The sequence below is a fragment of the Molossus molossus genome, unplaced genomic scaffold (assembly GCF_014108415.1).
Source record: "Molossus molossus isolate mMolMol1 unplaced genomic scaffold, mMolMol1.p scaffold_m16_p_8, whole genome shotgun sequence".
NCBI lineage: Eukaryota > Metazoa > Chordata > Mammalia > Chiroptera > Molossidae > Molossus > Molossus molossus.
The window spans coordinates 105,265,748-105,279,123 of record NW_023425402.1 but is presented as its reverse complement, the minus strand read 5'-3'; the positions used below and the strand labels follow the sequence as shown (position 1 = coordinate 105,279,123).

The 13,376-nt window shown below is 54.7% G+C and overlaps 1 protein-coding gene across 1 annotated transcript in view; it reads right to left on the bottom strand.

The window, feature by feature from the left end:
- SYNJ2 (synaptojanin 2) overlaps positions 1 to 12,996 on the bottom strand; it is an 82,591-nt gene extending 69,595 nt beyond the window's left edge. The window contains exon 1 of the mRNA XM_036247786.1: positions 12,870 to 12,996. Within this exon, the coding sequence (XP_036103679.1) occupies positions 12,870 to 12,996 (127 nt within the window). The remainder of the gene's footprint in view (positions 1 to 12,869) is intronic.
- Between the last annotated feature and the right edge of the window lie 380 nt (positions 12,997 to 13,376).

The following is a 13,376-nucleotide window of genomic DNA, read 5'->3' as shown; positions in this document are numbered from 1 at the left end:
GAGTTTTCTTTTTTCTTTTTCCTTAAAAAGAGGGAATCCAGGCCTTAATTCAGCCCTGATACCAGGCTGAATATGATTCTGGCGGGCGAGGGATGGGACGCAAGCCCTACCCAGCAGTTACACCCCAGGACGGTGCAGCATGGGGAGGCCTAGGGTGGCCAAGGTGCCTCCCAGCCTACAGGGAATAAGAATGAAGCATAAAAATACTCATCTCTAGCCCTGGGTGGTTTAGCTCAGTGGTTAGAGCGAAGGGTCACAGGTTCAATTCCTGGTCAAGGGCATGTACCTTGGTTTTGGGTTTGATCCCCAGCCCTGGTTGGAGTTGTACAGGAGGCAACCAACTGATGTGTCTCTCTCACATCAATGTTCCTTTCACGTGCTCTCTCTCTCCCCCCTCCCCCTCCCTCCCTTCCTCTCTCTCTAAAAGTCAATGAAAAAATATCCTCAGGTGAGGATTAACAAGAACAACAAAAATACCCATCTCTTTACACAGGTGCACCTGCTCTCTTTGGACTGGGGAGGGGGGAGCCTTCTGGGCGATGTTTTGCGGCCTGACCACAGGTCTCGCTCCTGGGCCGGCATCTCCCCTCCCCAGGGGCTCCTCCTGGTCCGAGCCGGAGTGGACCTCCTCCTGCAAGGCCTCCCGTTTGCTCCCATGACTGACAAACCGGGTCCAGGCCCGGGCGGTGCTGGAGCTTCCACGCCCAGCTCTTCCCCAGTGGACCAGCCAGACCAGTTCCCGGGACTCTCCTCCCTTCCTCACTCAGGTCGTCCTTCCACCCGAACACCCCACCCAGCTCTGCTGCAACCTCACTCCGTGCGTCCTTCCTCCCATAGGAGCCCAGTTTCCACTCATGTGCACTGCATGCACACACATGCATGCACACACACACACATGCACCCCCGCATGCACGCACACCCGCACATGCACACACACATGCACGCACATACACACGCATGCACACTCCTTCAGATGCCAGGTGGTGTGATCCATATATGTATCTCCTTAAGCTACATGAGGTGCCTGGGGGGCCGGAGGGAAGGGGAAAGCCACGCCCTTCGCACTTCAACTCCATCACTCCTCCAGGATTCAAGATGCCTACTGCGTGCGGTGTTGCTCTAGGCCCGGGGGAACCACGTCAGGTAGCAACAGGACCAGGAGAAGCAGCATCGCTCAGGCAGGAGGTGTGGTCACCCCGGTGATGCTGCTGAGGACCTGCTGGGGATCGGGCCAGGTGGAGGTCTCTGGCGATGCCGGAGGGCTTCAGGGGCGGCAAGGACCACAGCCTGGCGGCCCTGCACCAGGGGAGAATGCGAGGACGGGGAGTGGGAACAGACCGCGTGGACGAGCTCTTCCCGCGGGGAAGGAGGAAAGGAGGGGGGTGGGGTTGAGGGAAGGTTTCTTAACATGAAACAAGTCTGTTCGCCTAACGGTGGAGATGACCTAGCTAGGAAGGAAAGGGGGAGGTTGTGGGAGCAGAGAGGTTGTGGGAACATGAGAAGGGCCAGGACCCAGTGGAAAGGTGGGCTCCCCAGAGGTCACTGCCTGGGACAGAGGCAAGGTGTGCCCGCCAGCATGGGGCGAACAGACAAGGAGCCGGGGCTGGAGGAAGCTGTCTGTCTGCTCTCACTTTCTCAGCGGGAGGGGAAGCAAAGCATCAGCTGAGAGAGAGGCTTCGAAGGCTCGAGAGGATGCGAAACAGGGGTCCTGGAGGGCAGAGGGCGAACACGACCAGGAAAACGTGGTAAGATTACCGGGCAGCACTGAACACCCTTATGAGGTTACGACAGACAAGCCAACGCTGTCGTTTCTCTCCAGCCACAGTCACATTCTGCGTGCACACACGGAGGGGCGGGGAGGGCTCGCTCGGGGCTGGGGGCTTCACCTGGCGAGGAGGAAGGAGAGTGGGGTCCAAGAGCAGAGATGTGCAGAGGGGGGTCTCCGCCATGGAGCCATGGATCGGGAGCGCAGCGAAACAGGGAGGGAGGGGCGGGAGGGCGGGAATGCTGGGAGGATCTAGGAGCCCACAGACCAAGCTCAGTGGGCTGCGGAACTCTCTGGGTTCTGAGGAACTTGGGCGGACAGAAGGAAGCAGAGATGGCGCTTTGGTGCTGGCCACTCCTGGTCCAGCCTCAGCTGTTCACACCTCCCGCCAGGAGCCCTGCCTCATGTTCCCAGCACTGGGCTGGGCTGGAACCTGAGCAGCGGTGTCCGGGAGAGGGCAAACCTGGCTTGTCTGCAAGCCTGTGGGGCTGGCCCAAGGGGAGAGGGGCAGGGGTGCCGGCACCGCTGCGGGGCCAGGACGGAGGGCTGACTAAGAGGGCAGTTTGTCCCCAGGGCCTGCCCGCCTGGGTCACAGGAGACAGCAAGGGAAATGGGGCAGAACTCGGCTCCAGCAGGCCGCAGGGGCTCCCCTGTCCTGGCCACTCACATTTTCCTAGTGAGAACTGCTCTGTTGGTAACTGGCTCCTCCCAGGCTCAGAGCCTCATGCCCACAGGAGCCCCACAGCCCTTACAGAACCCCAGAGGTATGGGTGCCGGGGTTCACGGGGCGTGCCCAGTTCCCGCGGTCCCACCCCTCAGCAGGCTGTCCTTCATCTACGTTCCGCACTCTGCAGAGGCAGTTTGCCAGCTAAGGTCATGTTTGCCTCAGCAGTGTTACCTAGAGTTAAACAAATGCCAAATTATCCTATAGAAGGGAAAAGAGCCCTACGTTATATCACACAGTAGAATAAATTCCAGAGGTATTTAAGAGTCAAGTGTAAAGAAATCCAACTTTTTCTTTTTATTTTTATCCTCACCCGAGGACATTTTTACATGTATCTTCAGCTAGAGTGGGAGGGAGAGAGGAAGGAAGAGAGAGAGAGAAACATCAATGAGAGACAGACACATCGAGTGGTTGCCACCCACACGACCCCAACTGGGGCCGGGGACAAACTGAAACCGAGGTACATGCCCTTAGTGGGAACCGAACCTGGGACTCTCCAGTCCAAGCGCCAATGCTCTAACCACTGAGCCAAACTGGCCAGGGCAAGAAATCCAACTTTTAAGTATTAGAAGAAAATATAAGAGAAGCTTTCGGTTTTACGGTATAAAAAGCCTAAGCGAAGCGCAAAACTCAGAAGTCATACAAGAAAAAATCCTGATGATTTAAGAAATGTATTTTTATTGTAGTAGAACATATCTAGAAAACAACAAATCCTATGTGTACCGCTCCACGAATCTTCACAAATGAACACATCCATACAACCAGCTCAGAGTCTGGAGAGCACGGACCCCCAGCTCCTCCTCCGGCCTGCGTCCCAGAGGATGAAGGGCCCACCCTGCGTCAGTACGACCTTACCCTAATTTACATCTTCACTAGTCTGCAAAGACCCCATTTCTGAATAAAGTCACATTCAGTCACCAGGGGTTAGGACTTGAGCATGTCTTTCTGGGGACACGACAGCCCAGAGCATCCTGCCCCTCGGACCGCGTGCCCCGCAGCCACAGCCGGTGCCAGCAGAGAAGGCAGGGCCAGGGAACCAGGAAGGCACGGACACAGGCGACGGGACAGGTCGGGGTGTAGAGGCCGAGCCCGAACTGCTAGGCTGGTTGAGTGGTTCAGGAGTCTCCCAGGGTTTGGCCTGGAAGAGGGGGCTGGGGCCAGGCCGAGGTCTGGGGGAGGGGCACCGTGGGCGGACGTATTCCTTCCAGCCGGCGGGGCGGGGCGGGAGCCCAGGAAACGTGGGGGATGAGGCTGGAGAAGCGCCGGGGCAGAGGGCGCGGGCGGCGCTGGTCCATCAGGCCACTGTTCGGGGCCTCGGGACGCTCAGGAGGGCCTGCTCGGTGGTGCCCGGCAGCGCAAGGGAGAGCGGACAGGGTTGGAGTAACGCTGGGCAGCTGAAGGGAAAGTGGTCGGTTCGGATACATTCCCAGAGGGTGGTCTGGACTTGCTGGCTGAGTCACAGGTCCTGTCCTGGGCACTGTCCCCCCAACCCCCCAAGAGGGGCTGCCATCAACCAAAATGATGGGATTACAATAAGAATGCATTTCAGTCGGGGGAGTCCCAGATAGACTTTAAAATCAGTCCATTAAGTTTTATATCAAACTCTTATTGACTGGAATTTAATTGGATTTTACTCAGAGACTTGCATTTTTCAATGAATCGGAGAACTAATATGTTTACACTGATGTTCCTGTCCCCAAAACGTGGTATGCCTTTTCATTTGTTCGGTGCTTCAGTCGTTTTATGTCCTTCTTCTTCCAGGCCTTACGTTTTATATTATGTTCATTCCCAGAAACTGCTGTCCCAGGGGTGGAATCCTTTTCCCCACAACACACGCTGACTGATAACGGTGGCATCTGGGAGGGCTGTCGAGTTGTATCCGTTGCACTTTGAAGAGCAGCCAGATTATTAATTCAGAGTCTAGGGCCACTGAGTAGCTGTCACCCAGCTCCAACAGCCATCGCCACTTCCATCTTATTGCACCACGTCTCCCTCGCCGTGTGAGTGTGTGCGCGCCTGTCTGTCTCCTGCAGTTCTGACAAATGTCAGACATGACATCACTGTCCTGGATTTTCTAAGTGTACAAATCTTATCATCTGCACCTAGGAGACTTGTGAGTGTGCAGGAGGGGAAGACAGAAGCCACACGACGGCGGACTCTCCCTAAGGGCCCAGGACAAAGAGGGGAGCAAACAGCTCCTCAAACGCTCGCCCCTTACAGGGTCACTCCCCGTCTTCCTTCGGGTAAGTGTCTCTCTTAAGACAAAATTCTAGCCCTGGCCAGTTTGGCTCAGTGGTTGGAGCCTCGGCCTGCGGACCAGAGAGTCCCGGGTTCGGATCCCACTAGGGGCACGTACCAAAAAAAAAAAAAAATTCTAATAAGCTCTAGGTAACCTCATTTCCCCAACAGCAAACTGAACCAGAAACCTAGAGGGAGGGGGTGCTGCTGGAGTCAATGCACCCCCAGGCCCCCTGGTCGGGAGCCACCCTGCTGGCGAGGGTATTTCCCCAACATTTCTCCCTTCTTGTGTGTGCTCTGTCGCTGTCCCCGTGCGTAGGGGTATGGGCACAGTCCCACGGCCGGATTAGAAAGTTTATTACAACCATGGAAGTCAGAAGAAAGCCTTAACCAGTCGACTTTCTCCCGGGCAGCCTCGGTGGTGTCCCTCTGAGAATTAGGAGAAAGTGTCCCCTCTGGACAAATTCGGACACACAGAGCAGGGGCAGGGCTAGAAAGGGAAGTTCAGACAGGCAGGCAGACAGACAGACACACACACACACACACACACACACACACACACAGCTGGGAGGACCCCCGCCCCAGGACCTGGCACTGAGGTCCTCCCAGACCTCCCCTGTGTCCCCATCCCAGGCTCCCTGGGGTCTCTGGCATTGTTAATATTTTTTAACATCCTAATGAAAATCATACTTCTTCCCCTGTCAATACACAGCAAAACTTAGATAGACAGAATTCTGATTAAGATCAATTTACACTATGGAGAAAAATCTCTCAGTCCTCACCCCAAAACACAGTTTTGTAGTCTATCTGGAGAAAGAGGCAAGTGACCCTTGGCAATGAGAAACAGAAGATTCTATTTGTCCACTTAAGAGACAAAGCGTCAGCCCTGGCCGGTTTGGCTCAGCAGTTGGAGCATCGGCCTGCGGACCAGAGAGTCCTGGGTTCGGTTCCCGCTCGGGGCACGTACCAAAAATAAAAGAGACAAAGCGTCAGCATGGAATTCCACTCTTGTGGCCCCACAGCTGGTCCTCCCATGTCACCCAAGACATGTCCGACCTCCACTCCTCCCTCCCGGTCCAGGCGCTGCCCCTCCCAGTCCACCACGCAGATGGATTTTGTTACAAGGGCCTGGCTCAGGCCCGGGCAGGTGGCAAATTATTTCCAATATTCTTGTCCTTATCCACACCATTTAAATGACAAGAAACCCATTGTTGAAACGGGCCGGGACATGAGCGCCTGTTCTGGGCCAGAGGGCCTGTGACAGCACTCGGCTCTGTCCGGCTGCCAGCAGGATCCGCTGGGCACTACCTGACCTCGGCTCTGCTCAGCCGGGCAGCCGGAGCTGCAGACAACTGTCTCCTCTGCCTCGGGAGAGTTCTTCCAACACAGAACATGTATCAGCCATGGGTGAGATTCACGGCGAAGCTAAGTCCATGCAGCCACAGCCGGTTAAAACAGACACGTAGAAAAAGACTGCACATACCCAGCCACACAGACTCTCCGCTCCAGTCCAGACTATTACAAAAGTTATGCAGTACAATGAACGGCAGCTTAAGAATCGCGATGCATATTAATAACATTTGGCTAAAGGAACTACTGAATTAGCATGGTTTATGGTATCTTAAATACCGTACTTTGGGTTCCTAATTCAAACTTAAATTGCTATGGCTTCTTAAATTTATTTTGCTGGTTATAGGAAAGGGGCAGAATGAAGGCTATTCTCATGCATTTTAATTAATTCATAAGTATCCAATATAAAAATGGAGAGCATCCAATTCCTAGGTTAGATCCGAGCCATCTTAGATTTTATGTTGTCAGCTCATTTCTCCTAAGAGTCAAATTTCTGGGTAGTGTGTGTGACTTTTTTATTTGAATAATTTTTTACTTTTCAATTACAGTTGACGTACAATATTGTATTAGTTTCAGGTGTACAACATAGTGCATAGCCATTTATGTAACTTACAAAGTGATCACCCTGATAAATCTAGTGCCCCTCTGGCACCATGTATAGTTATTACAACATATCCCCTGTGCTATACTTTACACCCCCTTTTCCATTTTATACCTGCCAATTCGTACTTCTCAATCCTCATCATTTTACTGGGTGTGTGAAGTAGTGGTGTTTTTTATTTGCTTATGCTTAGTGCTGAAGCTTTTCTTGTTTTTAAGAAACGGAATCTCAGTAGAAACGCAATATAGGCTGTCATTCATTTGTTTTCGCGTTAGGATTCTGAGATCGAGAGGTTCACTCAATCCCCCAAGACAACAAAAGCACGAGCTTCGGGTCCGAAGCCAGGCTTCAGATCTGTCTCTGCTGCCGACAGGCCAGAGAACAAACCAGTGAAGGGCTTGGAGGTGGTATCACTGCCTCCTGGGGTCAGACCTGATAGTAACCTCTACTGTCACTGTTCAGTAATCAATACAAGGTGAACACAGAAAGGCAGTGGCCAGCAGAGATGCTCACGGAAGCCTGGGCAGGTGGCTGGACCACCCAGCCCCGCGCTGCGTCGGCCTCAGCGTGAGCACCTGCGCTCTCCCCTCCGGGCTCCTCAAGTCCCACATCAACACACACCTTGCGTGCTGGGCCCTCCCACTGCTGCGAAGGAGGCTGCACGTCCCTTTCCAGCGCTATCACCTGTTTTGCCCTGAGCAGCGCCGCTGAGCTCCTCGAGGAGAAGCGGCAGATGAGGCCCTGCTCTCAGGGCTGCGGGGTTTCACTGGAAACACACAGGAAGGGGGGGGCTGAGCACAGGGCTGTCAGGCTGGCCCCAGTTCCCGGAGCTCAGGGAGGGACGGGAGGCGGTGGCCCCGCAGCGGCACAGATGCAGGAATAGAATCAGGTACCAGCTCCCACGATATTACAGTAGCCTCCCCGGAAGAGTCCCACATCCTCCAGGAACGGCCTTAAATGTAAGTTTCGTGGAATTGCTGCCACAAACTGGGCCACAGGAAGGAGCTGCGCTACCCGCCCTGCACAGCCAAAGGGCTCAGAGTGACTCTTCCTCCCACCCCTGCCCCCCAGAGCTGCCTGCTGTCTCCCCCAGACCTGGGCCAGGGGCGCCCCACCTGCCTGCTGGGCCCTTTGCTGGGTGCTCGGCACAGCGCCAGGCACACACAGCGCCTGGTGCCCACCTCAGGTGCAAAGCACAGTAAGTCCACCCACTTGGCAGGGCCCCCCAGCCCCCCTGGAACAGGCAGACAGGGCCGGGAGGATGAATTCCTGCAGGGCGCCAGCACGCACACTCAGGAACCTCTCCCCAAAATCGAGATCTTCAGATGACACCAATGTAACATTTTATCTGCTTGACAATCTTCACAATGGACCCCTATAACCCTATGTCAGACTATGTTTAAGTTTTAAATCAAGCTAACAAACTATTAAACAAAATATGTTCTATCCTCATAGCTTGAGAAGTATACCCTCGTGAAGAACTGTATGGTCAGGTCCAGAATGTGGCCAGTGCGGGAGCTGCCCCCAACCCACCCCAGTCTCTTTCCATTGACCTCCACTCTCAGGGTTCAACCACCCTGCCGGGGTCTCGCCCACAGCCGGCGTGTGTCCAGTTCCTCCCACACCCTGTACCCTCACCACACCCCGCTCTCCAGGGCCCGGAGTGGACACCCCCACTTTGCAGTCTGCCGGGGTCTTGAGAAGAGACCTGAGCAGCCCTGAAGCGGGCTGGGCACCCCGTGTTAGGAGGCGCCAGGGTCCTGTGTACCTGGAGGGAGGTCCGAATGGGGGAGCACAAGCAGCAGGTGGACACGGCCCTCAGCCCCACTGCTCATTCCGGCGAGGGGTAGGGGGCAAGGCCCCTCTTCCTTGGTGGAGGAGCAGACCGTCTCCTGAGCCCATCCACGCCATCCCCGAGGAGGGGACACCTTGCCTTCCAGGCAGCTGGCTCTTTCCACGTGACCACTTTGCTTTTAAAACTATCTTGGCCAGAATCTCAGAATCCATTCACACCACCATTTCCGCTGTTGGTTGTATTTCAATCTATCGAGTAAATTTACACACACACGTGCAAGTTGGGGTGGGGGGAGCCAAGGAAATCACCATCTTGCTTGGCATTGAACCAACTAAATTTTAGAAGATCCATTGTTCATAAAAAATTACAGGCATGGGTGACATGGATTTGAAATACATCGGTAATTATCAAGGCTGGGTGACAGGTACACAGGACTTGATTTTTCCTTCCACTTTCATGCACATTTAAAAATGTTCACAATTAAAGATTAAAGCCCCCGAAAGGAGCCTGGCAAGATTTGAATCACGTTCCTACCAGTGAGTTAACCAAAACCACAGGTAGAAGCCCTGACCCAGCCTGCATGTGTAAATATTATGTTGACCAAACCGACAACTAGGACGGACCCGAGCTCGAGCGATGGAGGCCACCAGGCTGCTGGCTCAGCTGTCCCCTCAGGAGCCTAGAGCCCCACCTGGCCACCTGCTCCCCTGTACCCAGGAGAAGTGATGGAACGGCCACTCGTGTGATCCTCAGGTGCTCTTCAGCAGGTCAAACTTCAAGTCACTGACCAAAGAAATCCAGGCCACAAAGCCCGGGAAAGTGATCTGGGCAACAGCAGAGGAGGCCGGCCCGGCCCATGGCCACCGCCCCGTTCAAACAAAGCACGCCCCTGTGTTCTCTACAGAAACACGGCAACTGGCAAAACCCGGGCCCCATGTTTACACAGAAACTTCTTCCCCAGAAGCTCAAAGTAATTTAGGGACACTCACTAATTAATGAAGTCTCCCAAGTCTCCTTCCCACCCTCCACCCCCACTGCCTGTTGGACAGGTGCTGGCTCACCCACGGGTGCAGAGGCAGGGCCGCGCCCCTCCTGGGGGCTGTTTGGAGAACTCTGGACTTTGGAGCATTGGGGCTGGCCCGGGGATGAACGGATTCATGAACGACAGGCTCATTTCCCTTCACCTTGTCCACACTGTCTAAAAGAGACAGAGACAAGGACAGCAAGTACTTTTTATCCCAATGGGCAAATAAGAAAACCTCTGTACCCCAGTTTTGATCTGCAGGCCAAGGGGAATTGTTCCATGCTACAGCTTTTCATCTCTACCTGAGAAGCCTCCTGCTATTCAATCAGGCCACCGAGAAAACGTGACAAAAACCTTTCGAACAGGTGCCAATATGTTTGGCTTTCCTGCCTCTGGAGTTCCTGTTCCCACTGATCCCCACTGAAGACTGATTCTCCAGCGAATTCTTTTAGAAGCAGGAACTGGGACGTATTCCTTCGGCAACTCTTCCTCTGGCTGGCGAGACGACTTGGTGTGGAGCCCTCTGCAGTCGCGTTGGAACAGAAGGGCTGTACCAGCAATCCACCAACCAAGGATCGTTCATTTTCCTAAGCTCACAACCCCATTCGAGCACCTGACTGCCTCCAAGCACTGCCTGAAAACACTAAGCAATTGTGAGCCCTTCCACAGAGGGGCCTTTGCAAGTTAGGGTCCTTACGGGGTTCCATGCGCCTTGAAGAGCTGTGCTTCCTGGTGGCTGGCTGTCAGAGCCCAGCCCTCCTGCTGCTCCCCATAAAACCACCAGCAGCATGCCTCTGCCACAGACTTGGGCAGAACTGAGGACTGTCCAGTGGCCCAGGAGAAGTCACTACCCACATAGGAATGAACCCTCCACTCAAGTCTCCTGGCTGCTCATTCCTTACAGGGCAGACCCCTCAAAGGAAACCACAGCTGAAGTGAAAAAGGAAGTTACCCTAACGCTGAACCTCATGGAAAGGGTGACAGTCAGCATCCCGCCAACTGCCAGGCCGCCCGCTGCCGCAGGGGTACTCTCCAAGCAGAAACTGCAAACTCGTAGGGGAGAGAATGAAAGCATTCTGCACCTTGTCATGGAAAGGAAACCAAAAGAGCAAGGCTGTTGGGACACAGGTGGAAATGCCCAGTTCAGAGCCATTCTGGCCGGTCGTGGCATGTTTAGGATCCTGTAACGTTTGACAACAACTTTCTCGTAACACGTGCTCTCACGATCCTTCCCAGGCCCCGCGATACCACCAAAGGCCACAGCTGCTTTTAAAAAATAGTTGCACTTAATATAAGAAAAACAGACTTTAAAAATTAAGTATTCAGGCCCTGGCTGGTTTGGTTCAGCAGTTAAGAGCATCAGCTTAAGGACCAATGAGTCGCGGGTTCGATTCTGGTCAAGGGCACGTACCTCAGTTGCAGTTCATCCCCAGCCCCGGTTGGGGTCATGCGGGAGGCAACCAGTCGATGTGTCTCTCCCACGTTGATGTTTCTCTCTCTCTCTCTCCCTCCCTCTCTATCTGAACAAAAATGGAAAAAATATCCTTGGGTGAGGATTAAAAAAAAAAAAAAAATTAAGTATTCAGCCCAAGGTCTACTGAAACATGCATGTTAGGTTCAGTGACAAATGTGGGTGGCACATGAGGTGAGGACATGCCATTCCTTTCATTACACTCTCGGTTCTAACATCCAGGGTACTGGAATCATCCATGTATCGTACATGTATCTCAGCTCCAACTTAACTTCCAGATGGAAACTGTGCATGACTTTACTTTCATTAATCATTTTAAAATCTTCACTTTTGAAAAAATAAAGTCTCTTTTCTCAAGGGGCTTCAAAGGAACTCAAATGTGCATAACTCTTGCCTAACATTGTAATTCAACCCAAGGACATTTTAATCTCTTTGATGAAATGAGTGTTGTACCGTGAAATTAATCTCTCAGCTCTGATAAATGCGGTATGAAGTGGACATCTAAAATGGAATGGAAATTTCTGTGGTTTTCGCACAAGACCTTAGCAAATGACCAAACTTGGACTTTCCAGGACCAAGTACAAATTGGAATAACCTAAAATAATTTACTCCGTGATTCGCTGTACACTTATGGTTTTGACAAAACTAGAGACATTATTTCAGAAACCAAGCGATGGAAAACAAGCCCATAACTGTATGCTAATGAAATTACTAGGGCAGTGGAACCAGAAGAGAGGGTCCTTCCAAGACATGTATCCTAGCTGAAGAACTGATGCATACAAAGGTCACCAAAAGACTAGAGACATTGGCAAAGTGTTGCAGAAGTGAGGGCACCGGCCATTCACCACCTAAAGGACAAGAGACACCTCTGTTTAGCGACGAGCGAGGGAAGGTGGTACAGCCGGACACCAGCTGGGAGTCTAGTCTCCAGATCTAACCATCTTCCCTGGTTTTGCTCACTTTGGTGTCACCAAGTCTTCCTCATGAATATTAGCCACAACACAAGGGGCCAGGGGTCCGTGATTCCACAACAGCCACACAGGTGTCCGGCAGAGAAATGTCACTTTCGGCAAGCAAGCTTCTTAGCCTCTTCAGGCCTAAGTTTACGCATGTGTAATATGGGGATAATAATAGTTCGTTTGTAGAATCATAAAAATAAATGAGATGGTCTCTAAAGTCTTTGACACAATGCCGGTCTAAAGACTTCCTGAAGCCCTGTCTGAAACATACTAGCTTGGCATCTAACTCAAAAACACCCCACATAAAGGTGGAGTCATCAGGAAGTTCTATACTTTGCAGTAAGGGGGCCTCTCCCCAGCATTTATCTAAGGCAAAGGGGCCGGAGAAGAGGAAGACCAAACATGAGATGGCTTGACTGCATGTAGAAGCCCCTGGAAGGAGTCTGCAGGGGCTGAGTGGCCAGTGCGGACATCACTCTCCATAGGGACACCTGGAGTCCAAGACCACTCAACTCCCCTGGTAACGCACACAGGTAGCACCCGCGGTCCCCCGGGTCTGTTCGTGGTGATTTTGTCCCTCCCTCTGGGAGTGAAGCTACACAGACCGAAGGGTTCCATCCACAGGTGCAAAGGAAAACGAGAGCCAGGCACAGAGTCCCGCTGGCTCCACCGGCCCCCGGATCCTCGGGAATCCGGCATCCAGGCCGGAGGCGGCTTTCCGAGGTCGGGCCCTGCGCCCGGCGCGCAGATGGGAGCCCGGCCGGGGCGTCCCGGGCGCCCCTTCGTTCACACAGACCGGCCCCCGACTCCACGCCGGGCCGTCTGCGCTGAGCCCGGGCTGGTCGCCCCGGCCAAGGAGGCTGCCCTGTCTCTGGCCTCCGCAAGGCAGCGCCCTCTCCGGGCGCCCTCCCCGGCAGGACCCCGACCCCCGCGGGCACTCACCGAGCGCGGCCACCGTGCCGGCCTCGAAGAGCAGGCAGTCCCCGCGGCCGCGCGCCTCCAGCAGGACGCCGCCGTCCCCCGCGGCCCCCAGCCGCCCGAGCAGCCGCAGCCCCTTGCTCAGAGCCATGGCCCGGCTCCCGCGCCGACTTCCCGGCTTTCGCTTTGCGCCGGCTCCCGCCCCGCAGGCTCCTCCCCGCCGCCCGGCCCGCGCCGCCGGGCAGGTGAGAGCGCGCGGCGCCCGGTCCGGCCCCGGCTCCGCCGCTCGGGGCGCAGCGCTGCCCCGCGTGAGGCCCGGGCGGAGGGTGGTCCTCCTGCGGGGGGCGGCAGATTCCGCACATTCCTGGGCGCGGAGGCGGCTGCCGCCGGCCGGAGGGGTGGCCGGGGGCCGCGGCCTTATATGGGCAGCCGGCCGCCGGCGCCGGGGCTGGGACCGGGCGGCAGCCGCTCCGTCCCGCCCCGGGAGCCGCGCCCCGCTGTCGCGTCCACGCGGTCACTTCGACTCCCCCT